At 44.4% G+C, this 18,027-nt stretch overlaps 2 protein-coding genes across 2 annotated transcripts in view; both read left to right on the forward strand.

Moving 5' to 3' along the window:
- The window catches only part of STK38L (serine/threonine kinase 38 like), a 46,597-nt gene extending 41,518 nt beyond the window's left edge, over positions 1-5,079 (forward strand). Inside the window, exon 15 of the mRNA XM_064701268.1 lies at positions 613-5,079. Within this exon, the coding sequence (XP_064557338.1) occupies positions 613-740 (128 nt within the window). The 3' untranslated portion in view covers positions 741-5,079. The remainder of the gene's footprint in view (positions 1-612) is intronic.
- Positions 5,080-13,095: 8,016 nt separating this feature from the next.
- Positions 13,096-18,027, forward strand: part of BMAL2 (basic helix-loop-helix ARNT like 2) — a 32,999-nt gene continuing 28,067 nt past the window's right edge. The window contains 3 exon segments of the mRNA XM_064701315.1: positions 13,096-13,131; positions 13,133-13,220; positions 13,223-13,336. Coding sequence (XP_064557385.1) covers positions 13,126-13,131; positions 13,133-13,220; positions 13,223-13,336 — 208 coding nt within the window. The 5' untranslated portion in view covers positions 13,096-13,125.

Raw genomic sequence — 18,027 nt, forward strand, 5'->3', positions numbered from 1 at the left:
ACTTGAAGATTGGCAGATGATTAATTGCTGTCTGCTAAGTGTAACTGTGTTAACAACCATAAGAATTATCCAAAAGCTGTTGGTAATTTTTTTTTCTGAAGTGGCTTTTATGTAATGGTGAGGAAGTTTGTCCTTTTAATGCAAAGCAACCCATCTCCAGTGCCTAAGTTAGTTATGTCCATATTTGGGTAGTTCCAAGAACATTTGTATTATTTTGGCATTTCAGACCCACTGAAAATGGTACTGTGCGTGTAGGTACCTAAAAATCAGAACATCAGAAATGTCATGAGGTTTGTAATTGTGTATCCTGTGGGTGTGTTAGAGTCTTCTGTCAAGGTATGGAAACCTGGTAGAGTGTGTACACATAATTTAAAAAAAAAAAAAAGGCAAAACAAAACCCTCTCTTTTTCTGCTTCTGAGTCTATGTTGAAATTATAACTCAGACCACTGACAAAAGGCAACTGACCTGATTAGAAGCAGGATTTCTTCCAGGAGTTTCTGCTGACTAAGGAAATAAGAGTTCAGGGCTGTTTAGCTCTGTGAAAAGTCCTCTAAGAAGCAGCCTGGGTTTAACTCTTTTAATGTGTGTTTGCTTTTGTTTCTGAATTCTAGTGCCAAACACGACAGAACCCGACTACAAATCCAAAGACTGGGTTTTCCTCAATTACACCTACAAGAGGTTTGAAGGGCTCACCCAGCGTGGCTCCATCCCTTCCTACATGAAAGCTGGGAAGTTGTGAAACAGAACACAACCCCCCAAAGGAAATTGCAAACACAAACCTCAGGTAGCTGCATCACCAGGCCCGCTTGGCGTTAGTTATCAACACATCGACTCTGGTGCGCATCGATTTCACATGGAAATTCTACAGGATTAGGATTTCTAAGACTACTACAGGAATTAGTTGGCAGTGCCAGCTGGCTTTTTTTTTTTTTTTTTTTTTTTGTCCTTTTTTTTTTTTTTAATATTTGAATATTTTTGTTAACTTTATTATACAAAGGTACTGGAATAAAAGGAACGTGCATCGCTTTTCCTGCACTGCCTACGTGTGGATAACGGTTAATTATGCCTCTCTGTACTGTGGCTTTGTTTGTACTGTAAACCATCTAATCCACCCAGGAGGGAAACATATCATTTGATGCAGCATTGGTGTTGTACTGCTCAGCTGGTGGGGTTTAGATATGCAGTATAAAGAAAACTGTCCACATTTGCAAACCTCTCTGAGCAATTGCTCAAGGGTGTTCCATTTGTGGGCTGCAGATCCCCCATGAGTGTAGTACATGGAATTATTTTAAATAGCAGTGTCCTCTGGGCCTCCTTGTGTCCTGTGTGCCCTCTCTTGCCCCGAGTGCAGGACTTTATCAGCCCTTTATCATCATCCCTTTTGTCCCTTGTCCCACAGTGTGTGGCAATGAGGCAGTCCCTGTGATCTGTTTAGTGGTATTTCTGCTTTAAATGATCATTGGCAGTATTGCTGTTAGAGGTGATGATGCCTGCTGGCAATTTCAGAAGCAAAAAGGAATCTGAATAAAAAGTATCAATATTTTTAGCAGAAGGGAAACACTCTGATAGGAAGTTTTGAGGGGATGGCAGTTTCCAAGACTGTATTCCTGCCTCTGCTCTAAAGCAGACTACCTTTGAGCTGCTCATAATTCAAACATTCTCTTCCCTCTGTGCAAAATGTGTCCTAGAGAAGTGATCAGATTGGTGCTTTTTCTTTTTTTTCCTCCCTGAGCAGCTGCAGGCAGAAGGGATCCTGCTTTAACCTCTCCTGAATCACAGCCTCTGCTCACATAGAGGAAACTGAGTGTCCCACTAGGTTCAGACTCTCCAGTGAGTTCCTTTTCTCCCAGGATCTCCACTTGGCTTGGCCATGGGATTAGAAGGGATCAGCTGAATCTGCAGCCCAATTTCCAGGGACCACCTAATTGTTCTTGTGGCCTATTACAGCGACATGAGGAGGTCTCCATGGTGAGAGAAGGATGAGAATCTTGTTTCTTGATCAGAAGGCTGGATTTATTGATATATGATATATAATACCTTATAACTATACTAAAAAGAATAAGGAGAGAAGTTGCAGAGAGCTGCTAAGCTAAGAATAGAGAGAAAGAATGAATAACAAAGTTCTGTCTCCAGGGAATCTGTCCCCGAGCTTGCTTCTGTGATTGGCCCCCAATTGGAAACATGGAAGATGAGCCAATCACAGGTGCATCCTATTGCATTCCACAGCAGCTGATAACAATTGTTTACATTCATCTTCTGGGCCTTTGCTTCCCAGAATATGGACAAATCTGAAAGAGAGGATTTCTATGGAAAAATGTCTGCAACAGTGGCCAGTCTGCAGGATGGTGACAACCTGACAGCCAAGCCAGATGTCCTTTCCCTGGGCAGAGGAAACAGAAGCAGAAATACCTCCATGTGCAGGCTCTGTTTTGTTCATCAGCCCAGCAGCAGTTCAGGACTGAGTTGTACTCCCAGAGCAGTTTGCAATTATCTGGTCACTGGTGACTTTCTCTGCCTGTACTTACAGCTTATCTGCAGGGCTTTGAATCTGTCACAGTACAGCAGAGATCTCTGCTGTCATTTTCTGGTCAAATGAGATGTGCAGCACTGAACAATTCCCCAGTGGCTGAACAAGCAGAGTCACTGTTGCTGTCTCTCTCCTCTGAACCAGTGAAAGGCACCCTAAAACCTCTGCAGCCCCTTCTGAGCGGAGCACACGATGTTTTGGCATACAGCAGGAAAGATTCCACTGGACAGACTTTTGTAGCAATATGGAAACTACTGTTATAAAGCCATTAGAGAAATATTTATTGCTGTTAGGCACTGTGGTATCAGCTGTTCTGAGTTATTTGTATGCTCTGAAAAACATACTGGCATGTTGATCTGTTGCATAAGAGCCCATTTGCCAGCAAGATTTCTGTGCATCAGTGCCTGTGATGGGCAGGTGTTCTTCCCTGATCCAGCCAGAATCCCTGATCCAGCCTTTCCTCCACAGTTTTGTCTCCCTTGAAGCATCTAATATCTGTTATTTATACCAAACAGTTTTTTCTGTCTTTAGCTCTTCAAAGAGGAGTAGCCACTGCCTCAGGCCCATCCAGTATTAGAGCAAAGCTAAGCTGAGCTTCTGCCTGAATGCTGGACTGAGGTGGGAACAGCTCCTTGATCTCTCACGTTTCCCAGACCTTACACTAATTAACATCTTGCTGTGGGGCAAGGTCCTTAAAAATTCTCCAGTGTTGTTCTTAGCCTTGTCAGTGTGTTGAGGCTCAACCTGGGGCCATCCAAAGGCTGTAGAAAAACAATAACTCGCTTAAATCCACCTTTCAGGCATTGTTCTGCCAGTGCCCCAACAGCTCCTGAGGCTTCTCAGGAAAGGAAATGCCTTTACTAAGGCCTTGGCTCCAGGGAAACTCAGGCAGGAAAAATGATCCTGAGATGCAAATTTGGCCTCAAAGGACACTGCTATTCAAAATACTTTTCATTGGTTTTAATTTCCAGTTTCATCCATGGGGCACCGTGTGCGCTGGAATTGGAATTCCTGCAGCCACCACCTTTCAGAAGAGCACAGTAACCCCATTAACATGACCTACAAAGAAGTCTTTGCTCAAACTTGTTGAGACAAGCTCAGTTTCATGGAAACTGCAAATGCTCAGTGATACTGGTGATTTTTTTTTTCCTGTGGGGCTTAGGGGAGGGCAGAGAAATACACATTTAATTTAAAGCTATCTATTAAACAACTATGTCTGTACATACTCACTGGTTTACAAACCTGGGAAAAAGCTCAACCCTTCTACTTGCAACACTAAAAATAATACTAATTTAAAACTGCAGATGATTAATCATATCAGTGCTCACATAGGAGTTATATCCATAAGGAAACAGCCTGCAGCCTATCTAGCATAAACTCCTGTATTGTGGTAGTTTTTAAATTTTTTTTGTAAACATAGCATTATTTTAATCAGTAAATCAAGTTAAACAATATTAACTACTGCTTTTAGGATGATAGGGTTTTTTTTTAAAGGTGAAACTGTGACACTGTACTGGATTAAAGAGAACAGCAGGTTAATCTACACTGGCTTTCAAAAAAAAAAAAGGAACTGCAACATATCTTTAATTTTGTTATTTCTATCTGATTCCTTTGGATGGTTGTGTGTTTTCCTTTGGCAACGTTTGTCACCGTGCCATTTATTTTTCTTATTCTTGGAGTACCAAAGATCCTGAAATGGCTTGATGATTGCAACCATGTGAAAATTTATTTTCTGGAAGTATGTTTTGTTAAACTTTTGTTAAAACGCTAAATTGTGTATGCAAATTGTTATCAGAGGTTTGCTGGGATGTTTACCTATTCCAGCAGGGAAAACTTGAGTGCATCGATGGAAGTGGAGAGCCTGAATCCAAATTCTGGATTGGAATTCCCTGAAAGTGGGGAGGAGGCTTTTATTGGGAGCTGCAGCTGAGCTTTTGCACTTCGTTCCATCTCCAATCAGCGTGAGTGAGTGGCCTTAGGTACAGGACATCAGCAGAGGTTGTCTCGTGCAAAAGGAGTTAAAAAAATTGCCAGCATTCAGAAATCAAATCTTGTTGATGCTGCATTTGCACTGTTCAATTTGCCTTGCTGGAGAGTTATAGAAGTGTTATTTTTATAGGTCAATTGTTCCCCACCTGAGCCGTTGGAGACAGTCTGGGATAAGGGCACCTGCTGGGGGCAGTTCAGCCAGGGGGCACCAGGAGTGGGCACTGGGAACAGCACACAGCTCTGCTCTCAGCTCCTTCCCCAGGGCTGACATTCCTCCTGTGCCCAGCAAGCAGGGAATGCTGCAGTCTAGCCCAGGTAATGCTTAGGAAGTGCTCTCACTTTCTCAATAACACAAGCAATTACAGGCGTTGTAACACACTGAACCTTGTCCTTTACTGTTGGGATCTCACAGCAGCTCGTTCTTGGAGTCAAAATGCAACTGCTATATTTTTCCTAGACTGTTTCATTAGTTGTGGTTGGGAAAGTTACATAGAAGCATTATAAAAATTTATATGAGGCTTTTTACAGCATTTGAAAATAAAAGTAGCATTCTTTTTGTAAATTTGCAGTTTTTGTTTCTTTCACCCTGGTGTGTACTGGATTTCTTTTCCAGAATGGGAGACATCTAAGGAATTGAGATCCTGTTTTGTGGATTCTCATCTTGAATTCCATGGACAACAAAACTCCCCAGTGTTGTTACACTCAATCAGAAAGTAGAGAAAGCAAATAATGTTGGACTTGTCCCACCTGCAGTCACATGAAGAAGCTACTTCTCAAATGGTTACTGATCTTTTCCAGTCTTACCTTCCCCATAGGCTGTAATTTATCCAGGAAAGGCTTCCAGGGGCAGTTGTGTCCTTTGATCCACTATAGAAGCCTTTCTGTCCTACTGTTCCACTTTCCCTGCCAAGTTCAGAGCAGCAGAAGCACTGAAAGTTGTGTAAAAAGATGATCAGAGTGGAGCACCTGAAAGCCAAGAGAAGTGAGCAGACACTGCCTGGCCTTGTCTGGAGCCCTCCTGAGAAGAACAGGAGGCCTCCCTCCCTCCACTCCAGAATTGCTGCTCTCAATAACGGTAAAATGCAAGAGAATTTTGCAAATTCTATTTAATGGGATCCCCCCTTTCTTCCCTTGAGTGTGCAAGATTGTATGGCAGAGCTACACATCATAAGGAAATAGAGGTTTAGTTCTTTACCTCCTTGCATTACCAAATCAGATATTCCTCAAAAAAAGTGCTTGAAGGCTATGCCTTCAGCACGGGCAAATCTCTTTTTAAATCTTAGAGTTTATAAGACATACTGCAAATATCTACATTTTTCATTTCTTTGTTGTACAAAGTGTGCGTGGTACCTAAGCAAAACAATAATGCTTTGGACAATAAAAGGCTTTTTCTGACATTCCTAAGGAGGGAGAAGGGAGGAGTATCCAAAATTGTCTGTCTTGGCAGTAGGGACAGTGGTGGCTCCCAGCTCTGGACTAGGCAAGGGGATATTTGCAGTTCAGGAAGTGCTTAATGTATTTGGAAATGTAGGAGGCTGTCAAGCATTGGAAGGGGCTGCCCAGGGAGGTCTGGAGTCCCCACCCCTGGGGGTTTTTAAGGAAGGACTGGATGTGGCTCTCAGTGCTCTGGTCTGGGTGACAAGGTGGGGATTGGTTACAATCTTGGAGGCCTTTTCCAACCTTCATGGTTCTGTGATTCCACTTCTCTAAGGTAATGTGATTCATCACACATATAAATTCTAAATATTGGAGAGGTACTAAAATGCCTGTCCCACAGACATGAAAATTTTTCCCTGTTCCTTGTGAGCCATGCTGGGTTCAGCCGTGCCAGGCTCTGCAGCATGGAATGCCTGCTCCTAAAATCCACCAGGTTCCAGGTGCTTTAATATTAGGACAGCTGAAGGGCAAATTGGTGTGTCTGTCACACACTGAACTGGCACCAGGGTTTGGACACTTCATCACTCAGGAACACTGCTGCAGTGGGTGTGACAGGAAATTAATCTCTCCAACGCAGAGGGAGCTCATCCCTGCTGCCTCCTGCTCCTCCCAGTGCCGCTCCTCGGGTTATCTGAGCCCTTGGAGGTCCCTGTTCTTGGGGTAGGTGGGGCACACAGACTTCAATCTCCTTGTGCTGAGGAGGGAATGGGCACAGGGTTCTCCTTTCCCAACCAAGCCAAGCTCTGCTAGGAACAGTTTGTTTCGGATCTGAACCGACCCTCGGTGCTGAATCTTGTTTCTGTAGCAGCTGCTTTAATCTGTTTCTAGTGAGGCACCATCTGCTGCAGCTTCTCCTCCTCCAGGAATACGTGCTGGCTCTCCGTGCTGTCCCCAGGCAGTTCACTTCCACCGGCAGCATCTCCTTCCCCTCCTGGTGCCTCTGCCCATCCTCCCTGCTCCAAAGACAAAACCTCTGCCCTTGCTTCTACATTTCCTGCCATTGGAATTGAAGGATGAGGGAGACTCATCAGCAGAGTGAGTGCTGAGCCCTTGGAGCTGTTGTGCAAAAGTGAAACCGCAGCCCCTGCTCCACACCTTGCAAGGGAGACTACAGCTACAGAGAGAGTGTTACAGACACGTGGAGGTAACACCATTCCTCCCTCCCTTCCAAAGCTGTGTGCAGGATCTGCCCCCAGTGTGGGGCCAGGAGGTGGAGGTGATGGAGCTCCAACAGGAGGCAGATGCCAAGATATTCCCCCCAACCTTGTCTGGGCACATGCAGCCATGCACAAAACCAACTGGAAATGGGAGCAGTGATTTACTGGGAGTGCAAAACTGCAACAGTTTCGGACACTTCACTTCCCCAGTTCTACTTCTGACTTCATTGTCTCTATTTAATACCAGGGTATGATCAGATAAGAACTTCAGTGACTTTTTTGATCAGGACAGGGTGAAATCACTGGCAATCTAGACCCACACATCAGGATCTTCAGTCCAGCAGGTTTTCTTTGAGGTCTCATCCAACTCCCATTGACGTCAGCAGAAGATCCCTATCTAAAGCCCAAAGAAATCAGGAACAAGGATGGCCTTCAAAGCAAACTGGTTGCTGATGCCATGCTTTGGTGTTCCTTACAAATGAGACAAAAAGGTTTCACTATTTATATAACTCAGCTGGTTGAAAAGCTGTGTGTGGAGAGGAGGCCTTTTGGCTTCAAACACAGTGGTGAGAAACTTGCATGGCACTTCTGCTGTTAAACAGGACAATATTACCTGGTTTCTAATAACCAAAATCAAACTAATGCCTTGAGGAAACTTTGAAAAACGTACAATTTATTTAAATGCCACTTTTAGGCTCTCATTAGACATTCAGAAACTACCAGTTTCTGCCAGGAATAAAAAGGCTATTTCAAAACTGATTATTTTGTTTTTAAATCAGAAGTGGCACCATCAAATTGCGAGACTTTGGGGTAAGAGATTTACAAGCAAGTGTATTATTATTTTGTGTGCAAAACCCTTGCAGGCCTGGACTCCAAAATTAAGCAGGCACTTTGGAAAATGTTAATCCTTTTGGCTGCCTTTAATTTTGTTAGAAAATCACACACTAAATTGCCATCCTGCTGGCTCCAATACTGAGATTAGAGAAGAAGAGCAAGTAGGATTCAGATGCTCTTCTCCAGCTAAACTTGTTTCATCAGGAAAGGAATTTGTCCGTGATTCCCAGATGTCCAAGGCCAGAGTATATCCCTGTCACAATCCAGTTGGATCCTGCAGAACATAATCCATGCTCCCAGTATTGTGCCAGCACAGCACAGTCCATTGCTAGTGAAGCCTGATTTTTTTTTTCTGGTTTTTGCTTCTTTGAGGGGCTTCCATAGTAATTATTAAGCACAAATAATTTTAAAGAGCTTATTTTTACTATTGGCCAATGACAGTATGATTATGCTATTTATATACTTTTTGAAGCTGAAGAGTTTCTGATTTGGGGAAGAAATATTACTTTAAAGTGATTTTACCAGATTTTACCAATACATAGCCACAGAATTTGTAGCAAAGTCAGTAAATTGCTTGTGGTGCCCTTAAAAGTAATCCAGTGACCTTCAAGCAGAATAAAATACAAATAACAGACTGAAATAGATTAAGAAAAAAAAATGATTAATTCTTGTAACTAGCTAACTTGTTCATATGTCCTCTACAAAACCACACTTGATTCTCTACTTTCAGCCATATAGGACCAGAGTCAGAGGGGAAACCATAAACATTTGTGTTCTGGGAGAGAAGGTTATGAAAAATCTCTGTTTGGACTTACAAAGCTGGGTCACTTCAGTTTCCTGCTATTAAGTTTCAGCAGAAAAAAGTTCTCTGGCTCTCCCCAGGGGTGTTTTTGTGAGAAGTAACACAAGCCACCCTAATAATGGAGAGTGACTCCAAGTGTTCCCTCTCCCAGGTCAGTGAGGTGCGTGGGGCCAGCTTGGCCCCAGCAAATACACAAAGAAATGCACATCACTGGGACAGCATCTGCCACGTCCTGGGAAACAGCTGAGACATGCTATGCTTTGGATGTGAGTGAAGAGGGGAAAAGGAGGAATAATACACACACTTTAAGTGCTCAGTCTCAGGCTATTATTTAACTGCCCCGAGGTTTGATTGTTATTTTTACCCCTTTAGCACGTTGTTGTATAAGTTGTTTGGAGAAAAGAGGCTATCTGTGGCTTACATAAAGTGCTCTGTTCCCTATTTTATTGCTGAAAGCTACTCAAGAGAAAGTGCTCACCTTAAAATGGGGCAAAAATATCAAGTGTGGCCTACTCAAAATCAGTGCCTTACATAAACTGGGATCCTGCTCTGCCAAGACTGGAGGCAAACTGTGCTATAAACACCAGTTACTGTCATGTATTAAAGGTTCAGCGAAGGGCCCAGTCATCACCTTTGAATAAGAAACGAGTCTAATAAATGATGTCTCAGATCTGTGCTAATGATCTGGCAGCCCTTTATGTTTGTAGGAATTATCCAAGTGCTGGCTGACATGACACTGGCCATGGAGGAGGAGTACAGGCAAAAATACTGCCAGGAGACTGATCTGATTTTCTGACCTAGTGCCAAGAACTTCCGCAGTGAATTGCAACTGCTCTAAAAAATATGAAACAAAATGTGAATCAGGTACAGTAGTTCTGTTTCTAGTGAGTCAGTTAAAAAAAAAATAAACCCAAGATTTTAAATCCTCATTAACGTTCCCATGTGGAAAGAGTTTGTATTTAATAGCTGTTTAGCTATTAAGCTTGTTAAAACAGTTTGGGGAACTATTTAAATGTTTAACTCGTTGCGCTTTATAACAACAGCCATTTTCAGTTTTCGGTGGTTCCTGAGTCCCTGAAACATTTTCAGTGAGTGTGGCTGACTCACTTCTGAAATCCCCTTGGCATTTGGGTGTCCACTGATGATGCAAACCTGGAGGAGGGAGCTCCCAGCTTCAAAACTGGGGCAAGACATTATTTTAGCAGGACAAAAGATGACATTTAAGCTTCCAGGGAATAAATCCATTAAAATTTTCTCAGTATCAGTTGTGGTATATGAATAAAATAAGTGTGCATTATTGCTAGCAGTTTATCAAAGACAGCAACAGCATCTTAACTGATTTTTAGCTCTCCCTTCTGTTTTTCTGTTTTTAATTTCGTTTAGGGCAGAAAGGGTTTGTAATTCCTTCTGTTCAATGCAAACTCTGCAAGACCAGATGAACCCATCATGATGGAGATACACATACATATATATATATATATAGATATATTTGCGGTAGTAACAGTGGGATTACATGGAACATAAATCTCTAAAATGAAAAGTCAGATTTCCAAGGGGGAAAAGCACCCTGTGAAGAAGTGTGCATTGAGACTGTCACAGAAGTACCATGGGATTTCTTCAGCAGCATCCCCAGCTGGCAGCCAGATTCCCTGGCCTCTTCCCTGGAATATTCTGTCAGAGCCATGCACCCACTCCTTCCACGTGCTCTAACCCTTGGGCTCTGCCACGGGCAAGATGCTGAGCTGCCCGCTCCCACACAGACAAGGAGCTTCCACATCAGATGGGAAATGTGCTGGGAGCTTGCAATTATAAAAGATGTCACGAATGGAGTTCAGGATTGCGTCTGAGGAACCATCCTCAAGATTAAATTTTGGAGTTCAGACAAGTGAATTCTGCCTACATCTCTGAAAGCTATGAAGGAAACATATCTTTGTTTTCTGGTTGGGGTTTTTTCCCCCCAACTCTATCTAACTAGGTGAGTTGCTGATTTTCCACCACATTACATAAAATTCATAGGTGTTCGAATGTATTTGGGTCACAGTGTTTTGTGAGGATTTACTTTCTCAAGCCCTTAGAATCACAGAATCATTTTGCTTGGAGGAGATCCTGGAGATCATTGTCTCATTGAGTCTCAGCACTGCCAAATCCACCACTAAACCACATCCCATAGTGCCACATCCACACGTGCTTTAAATACCTCTGGGGTTGGCGACTCCACTGCTTTCCTGACAGACTTTTCCAATTCTTCAATGAAGAATTTTGTCCTAATATTTAATCTAAACCTTCCCTTGCACAGGTTGAGGCTGTTCCCTCTCATCCTACTGCTTGTTACTTGGGAGATGAGCCAGATCCCAGCTGCCTTTTCACATGTATTTAGTCACATTTTCTTACTTTTAGCAAAGGGTGTTTTTATCTTAAGAGTCTGCCCCTAGATCTGAAAAAACTGATTCCTTGTCTGCAGCTCTAAAGACATACATTTTAACTTAGATAGTGACCACTAGAACTGATGATGAAAGAACATAATATCCTTTGCAAAATATTACAGCTACTCTTGCCAGCTCTACAGGATCCCCATTACTAATAAGAGACAGGGGAGAGCCCCCAGAACAGTGGGAGAAGAACATCTGCAGAAGGAGCTTCCTCCACACACACGTCACCAACTCTGCAGCTCTGGCCTCACTGGTGAGCAATAAATTCCATCTGTACTTTAGGTTCCCTGGTGCCTGAGTTCATAGAATCATGGAGTATCCTGAGTTGGAAGGATCATTGAGTCCAGCTCCTGGCCCTGCACAGACACCCCAACAATCCCACCCTGTGCTGTGCAAACCCTCCTGGAGCTCTGGCAGCCTTGGGGCCATGACCATTCCTGGGGAGCCTGTTCAGTGCCCCAGCACCCTCTGAGTGACGAACCTTTTCCTGATACCCACCCTGCCCCTCCCCTGACCCAGCTCCAGCCATTCCCTGTGTCCTGTCCCTGGTCACACAGAGCAGAGATCAGGGCCTGCCCCTCCTCTCCCTCTCGTGAGGAAGCTGCGGAACTGCTGTGAGCTCTGACCTCAGTCTGGTCTTCTCCAGCTGAACAGACCAAGTGCCCTCAGCTGCTCCGTGTGTGGCTTCCCCTCCAGGCCCTTCAGCATCATCTCCATAACCTTTGGACATTCTCTGAGAGCTTTAGATTTTTCTTATATTGTGATGCCCTAAGAGAGAGAAGCAGCAGCTGTGCAGTCCATAGAGATGGCTGTGGATCAGTCTCACAGGATTTGTGTGCTTGAGCAAAAGCCTCTTCTGTCACAGCTGCAAGTGGAACTGAGTGGGCACAGGCTGCACCAACATGGGGCAGGACAGTGACAGAGGCTCTGTCATGTGGAAGACATTTGTGTTGCAGAGGTTTCATTTCATTTCACAGACTGGTTCTAGTGGGATCTGCTGGAGGGAAGGAATGCCTGGGAATAGCTGGAACACACTAATCTTTTACAGGTGCCCCTTGAGGTCTTTGTGCTCAAGGAACACCCCTCGCTCACACCGGCACTCCAGGGTGTGAACCAGAGCACTGTGATGGGCAGGTTCACTTCAGAGCCGTGCTCCTGGTACTGCCAAAAACCAGCTACAGCTCTGCTCACGCACTGCAGCACACCTGTGGAAGTTATCCCTATTTTATGCTACTTTTCACTGATAGATGGGACTGCTCTCTGAGCACTCACAGAGGCCTCTGCCAACCAAAACTATTCCAAGACCCTGACACTTCCTCGGATGAAGCATCATCTGTAGAGCACCCAGAGGAAGGAGCACCAGCCCTGCCCAGCCCCTGGACATGGGCAGGGTGCCAGCCCAAGTGTTGCAAAATGGGGAACATGTCAAGACTATCTTAAGTCAGGATATTCTTTCATGTAAGATCTTTGTCTATTTCCAAGCCTAACCAGCAAGAATGGAGATCTAACCAGTGGAAGAGGCAGCTGCCAGCATCCCTTACTCAAGGACATGCTGGAACTAACATGTTTTAAGGATATAGTAAATCAGTGCTGATGAATGTCTGTGTATATATTGCTAACTTGGCAAAATACTCCAGGTCCATCACGTCTATATGTTGCTGTGCTTGGAAACTTACTCTGAATTTCCGTGTATAAATAAAGGCATGAAAAGCCGGGCGGTAGTGCTTTATTTGCGGTGTCACCACAGAGCACCCAGGCTTGTGCAGCTCTGCAATAAGCCATCGCTGTGTCTCTCGAGTAATTGCCTTTTACTGCACTCGTCCCTGCAGCCCTGGGCTCGGCGCACGCCGCGGACCGAGCCCGACCCGCAGGGCCGCCGTGAGGGGAGCGCGGCGCCGCCGCCACCGCCGCACATCTCGCGAGAGGCGGCGCGGTGCCGGGGCGGGAACATGGCGGGGCGGGGGCGTTGAGGGGCGGCTGGCGGGGCAGCCCGCCGTCCCTCCCCGGCGCCGGCGGCTCCTCCTCTGCTCACCTCAGCTCACCCCCTGCATGCCGGCGGTGCCGGGGGCGCTGTGGAGCGGGGCACGGGGCCGCCCGCCATGGCCGAAGCAGGAGCGGGAAGCGCCGAGGGCGCCGAGGAGGAGCGGCGGGCGGCAGAAGGTGGGAGCGGGTCCGCCCGAGGAGCGGGCGGTGCGCGCCCCGTCCCCCTCGCCCCTGCCGCGCGTTGCTCCGTGCGTGGGGGGCGATGGCGGGCGCCGTGTGTGGGGTGTGTCTGCCTGTTTGTGTCTGTCTGTCTGTCTGTCCGGCCGCCCGCCTCGGTGATGTGGCACGGGCGGGTGTTGTTGTGGGGCTGGTGCCCGTGGGGCAGTGCCGTCCTTCCGTGAGGGCGCTCGGGGCCGCTCCGGTGCCCGGTGCCGCTCCGGGGCCGCTCGCGTTTGTGGCTCATTCCCGCTGGGCGCTCCTGGCTCGCTGCTCCCGCTCGGTGGAGTTCAGTGGAGGTACCTGGAGCGCCCACACGGAAACAGAATCAGAGAATGGGGTTGGAAAAGAGCTCTGGAGGTGGTCCAGTCCAGCCCCCTGCCCAGGCAGGGTCACCTGCAGCAGGTGACACAGGAGCGTGTCCCGCTGGGTTGGAATGTCCCCGGAGAGGGAGACTCCAGCCCCTCCCTGGGCAACTGTTCAGGGCTCTGCCACTCTCAGTGTGCAGAAATTCTTCCTCAGGCTGAGCTTCTTGTGTTCAGTTTGTGCATTGCTCCTTGTCCTGTCCCTGGGCAGCGCTGACAAGAGCTTGGCACCGTCCCCTTGGCATCCGCCCGTGTAATGGTCACTGTGCTGGGCTGCTGTGACAGATGTGTCATCATACTGATGCCATGTGCACTAAAAATCTGAGGGGGTTTGGTTTGTTGTTTGTTTTTTTTTTTGTTTTTTTTTTTTTTTAACTAAGTTTGTAGTTCTCTGTTTCTGGTACACACGTAGCCTTGCATTCCTAAAACTCTAGTATGATTTTTTTTTTTGGTAGGTAAACATGATTTAGTATTTTAGGTACAGTGATTCTGACTTTTCTCTGTGTGTGTGTATGTGTGCCCACGCTTGTATGGCGACCAAGGTTTGATCTTTCCATGTTTTTAATCATAAGTTTCTGCTACTAAATCAAGGCTGGTTGTAAACTACCAGCTGCTGCTCGTGTTCCTGCTTGGAAACGAGTGGAAGGGAGTGTTTTGCACGGGGTGTGGGGAAACACACATGGTCCGATCCCTCCTGAGCCATGACTGCAGCTCTGTGTAGTTAGCACCAATTCTTCTAGGTTTAGTAGTTGTTTTCCCAAATGCCTCTTGGGTTGAGTGTGCTTTAATGTATGTGGGGATCCTTGTTGTCTTAAATCTTTGACGTTTTTCTGTCTGGGCTGCTTGATTTTTTAAATACTGTTGTAAAATTCTGTGGCAAATAATGTAGTGTTTGAACACAAAGTGGTTGTGGTGGTGGTGGTGGGGTTTTTTTAGTAGCGTTTTTGCAGTCTGCTCAACTGTGCTTAAAACTTAAGATACATTGTTTCTATATCGTGCATATACTGAGAGGAGAGAAAATCAAATTGAAGAAAGCTCCAAAGGCACGGGCATTTCCATTTACAAGTAGATTTGGGAAATCAGTGAACCATAGGCTTTCATGTTTTATTGTGAGATTAACTCCCATCCCTGCTTTCTTCTGATGCCTATGTTTATACCTGTTCTTTTAGTGGATTTTAAAGAAACAAATTTTGGGTTTCTTTGTTTTTAAGACAAAAGTATCTAAATTGTTTGTGGGATATGGCTACACTAAACTTACCTGCCTAGTAGCTTTTAGGGTGGGTTTTTTTCTTTTCACTTGAATGTACACCTTATTGTTGGTACATTTGCACATTATGGAAAACAAACTCTAAACTCTAACTCTTGGGCGTTTCACATCCAAGAATCAAATTTATTGTAAGAAGAAATAATTTGTTGAGCGATTTTGGATTTTGGAATAATTGTGAACTTTTGAAAATTCCCTGTTTGGACCGCAGGGCCAGCTAAAACCATGGAAGTTCTGCAGCCCACTTGATAGGACTCAGCATTTTGCAATCATCTGATTCCAAAACTTACAAGAAATCAACTGTCCACTATTTTTCTAGGAGAATATAACTGGAGAGGATCTGTGGTTTGCTTTTTGTTTGTTGGTTGTTTTTCTCAGAAATGAGCTATGATATATGAGACTCCCGATTCCTATCAGTGCTTTCTACCTGGTGCGAACATGCAAGTGCCTGGGAAAGCAGGGAGCCCTTTCCAGGCCTTGGGGAGGATCTTTCCAGTAGCTGCCTCCTGCCTAATTTTATTTTTTAATACACTGATAGATTTGGCCAAATATTTTGTGTTTGAGATCTGTTAAGTGAATGTGTCATTTATGTGGTAAGTCGTGATTTTGACTGCTTCTCTTCCAGGTGATGGAAATGACTAAAAATAGATGCAGAGAGCAATCAGTTGCCTGTGTTATTATTTGATTTAAATGTATGTAATTCAGAGTGTTTTAATTTTTTCCTTTTTTCATTTTGTGAAATTAAAACCAAATCCAATGTTCTTAACATAGAAGAGTTTATTCTCTGGATAGTGTTGTTCATAAGATGCTTTCATTGCTAAATTCTCTGTATCTTGCTCCTGCATTGCACATGCTTATAAAATTTGAGGAAAGAATAAGCTGCTTTAGTCCATACATTTCTCCTGTCTTCAGAGCTTCATTCCAAAGATTGTTATCCCAGCTTTCAATATGAGGTGCTGCAGGTGATGAGCTTGATGCCAGACTTGCTGTAAGTAAGTTTGAAAATGCTTTTTATGGCCTGTTTTAAAGGTCTAAAATAAATAAATTCAATGATTTTTTTTTAGTACAACTCTCAGTTATGTGTAGAAAATATGGTTCTTTGTTGTACAGGTGTCCAGATGTGCAGGACCTTAGGCTGATGTCACAGCACCTGTAACTTTCTTTCTCACACACTCCTGTACGTGTGCAGGCTGTGTGTGGCACTGTCACACTCTCTAATGAGTATCTGCAGCAAGAATTCACTCAAATAAATTAAAAGTTTAGGATTTAACTCCATGGTAAAATAAAACAATTGACATGGTGTGGAGTTATTTGCCTGTCAGTGTGAAGCCATTCCCCCTTGTCCAGAGTCTCTCTCCCTCTTCCCTGTGGGCTCCCTCAGGCACTGCAAGGCCACAGTGAGGTCACCCCAAAGCCTTCTCTTCTCCAGGCTGCACAATCCCAATTCCCTCAGCCTTTCCTCCCAGCAGAGCTGCTTTATCTCACATCTTAAAAAAACCCCAAACAAGCAAAAAACCCCCACAAAACCTCCAGGAAAACCCAGCTGACCAACCAAAAACCAAACAAGCAAACAAACAAATAAAAAAACCACACCAAAAAACGATGTTATTTGTGACAGAACTTTACAGTCTAAAAGGAGCTGCTCTGGCTGGGCTGCACAACCCTCAGGTGCCACTTCACACTGGCTTACACCAGAATTTGGAGTTCTTTAAAATTGACAGAGCTCAGATTCCTGGCTGGAGGGTTTTGTGCATGCCACATACACACCTCTGGAAAATACACATTTTAGTAGTCTGCGGTATTTGTGATCTTAGAAATCTGAATTCAAAGCAGCCTCTTTCTTCTCCTTTCCTTGGAAAGTGTTTCAAAATAGGAAGCTGGATTAAAAGTTCCTTATTTTTGGAAAAGTTGTGCCAGTGTTAACACATTATTAATTTAGTTAGGTGCAGAGCTACCACATTTCTCCAAGTCTCACTTATTCCCAGACTATGGAAAGTGTCACCATAAGCTTTATAAATGTACTTCTTTAATGATATTTTATTTCAAGCCCATTTTAGTGTAATATCTCGGTAGCTGAATTTGGATGTTCTTTTTTAAACTGGCTAATAAATGAGGGCTGACTGACAGCTCCTTTAATTGATTTATTAATTTATTAATACTACATGACTTGTGTCTTCCTGCTAATTTTGGAGTGCTAATGTGTATCCTGCAAACCTAGGCAGAAAAGCTAACCCTGCTAGGGGTGGGTGGTCTTGAGGTAGTGCATAATTAGGCCAATAATTTGGAAAGCTTGTCTTGGGCTTGAACTTGTTGCATGTGGTACAAACAGGTGCTGTCTGTGGCTCTGATGTTAAATAATTGTGTGATATTTCTGTGCTTGGGGTGGGTTTCATCTCACTTATCTTTAGATGTCCAAGTCTGAGGCAGTTCCTTTGGTCCCTGTGTAATTACTGACTAGAGATAGGCACTCTTGGGCTGTAGCTCATCTAACCAACTGGAGGAATCTATTTTAGATTAAGATGAATCACCCTAGAACTGTTTTATTTCATCTAGCCAAATGGAGGAATCTATTCTGGGGAGAGATGAATCACCCTAGAAATGTCTTCCTCCCTCCCAGAAGGACCAGAATGGCTGCTTCAGATGTGGACATCATTATTGGTTCACATGAGTTTCCCTTTTTATGGCTGGTGGAGTTTGGCCATAAACCTTTTCTTAAAGCTTGTGTTTGCTTAGGAATTGAAAACCTTGAAACTGTTGGTCATGAAAACAGCTCAGGAATGTGGCACGGAGTTAGAAAATATTATTGTCAGTAATTGTAAAAATGTGGAGTCTCCCAAGCCTTGTTTCTCAATGCATTGCATGGGATTGACACAGAAACTTTGCTGACACAGGAATATGGCTGATTTGGTTTGTCTTTGTATCTCCCCCCAAACAGTTTCCTGCAGCTCCTTGGCAGTTGTTCCCTTCTTTGCCAGTCCCTTGGGGACTCCAATTATTATTTATTTTCCACAATTATTATTTAT

The sequence above is a fragment of the Zonotrichia leucophrys genome, chromosome 1A, assembly GCF_028769735.1.
Source record: "Zonotrichia leucophrys gambelii isolate GWCS_2022_RI chromosome 1A, RI_Zleu_2.0, whole genome shotgun sequence".
In the NCBI taxonomy this organism is placed as follows: Eukaryota; Metazoa; Chordata; class Aves; order Passeriformes; family Passerellidae; genus Zonotrichia; species Zonotrichia leucophrys.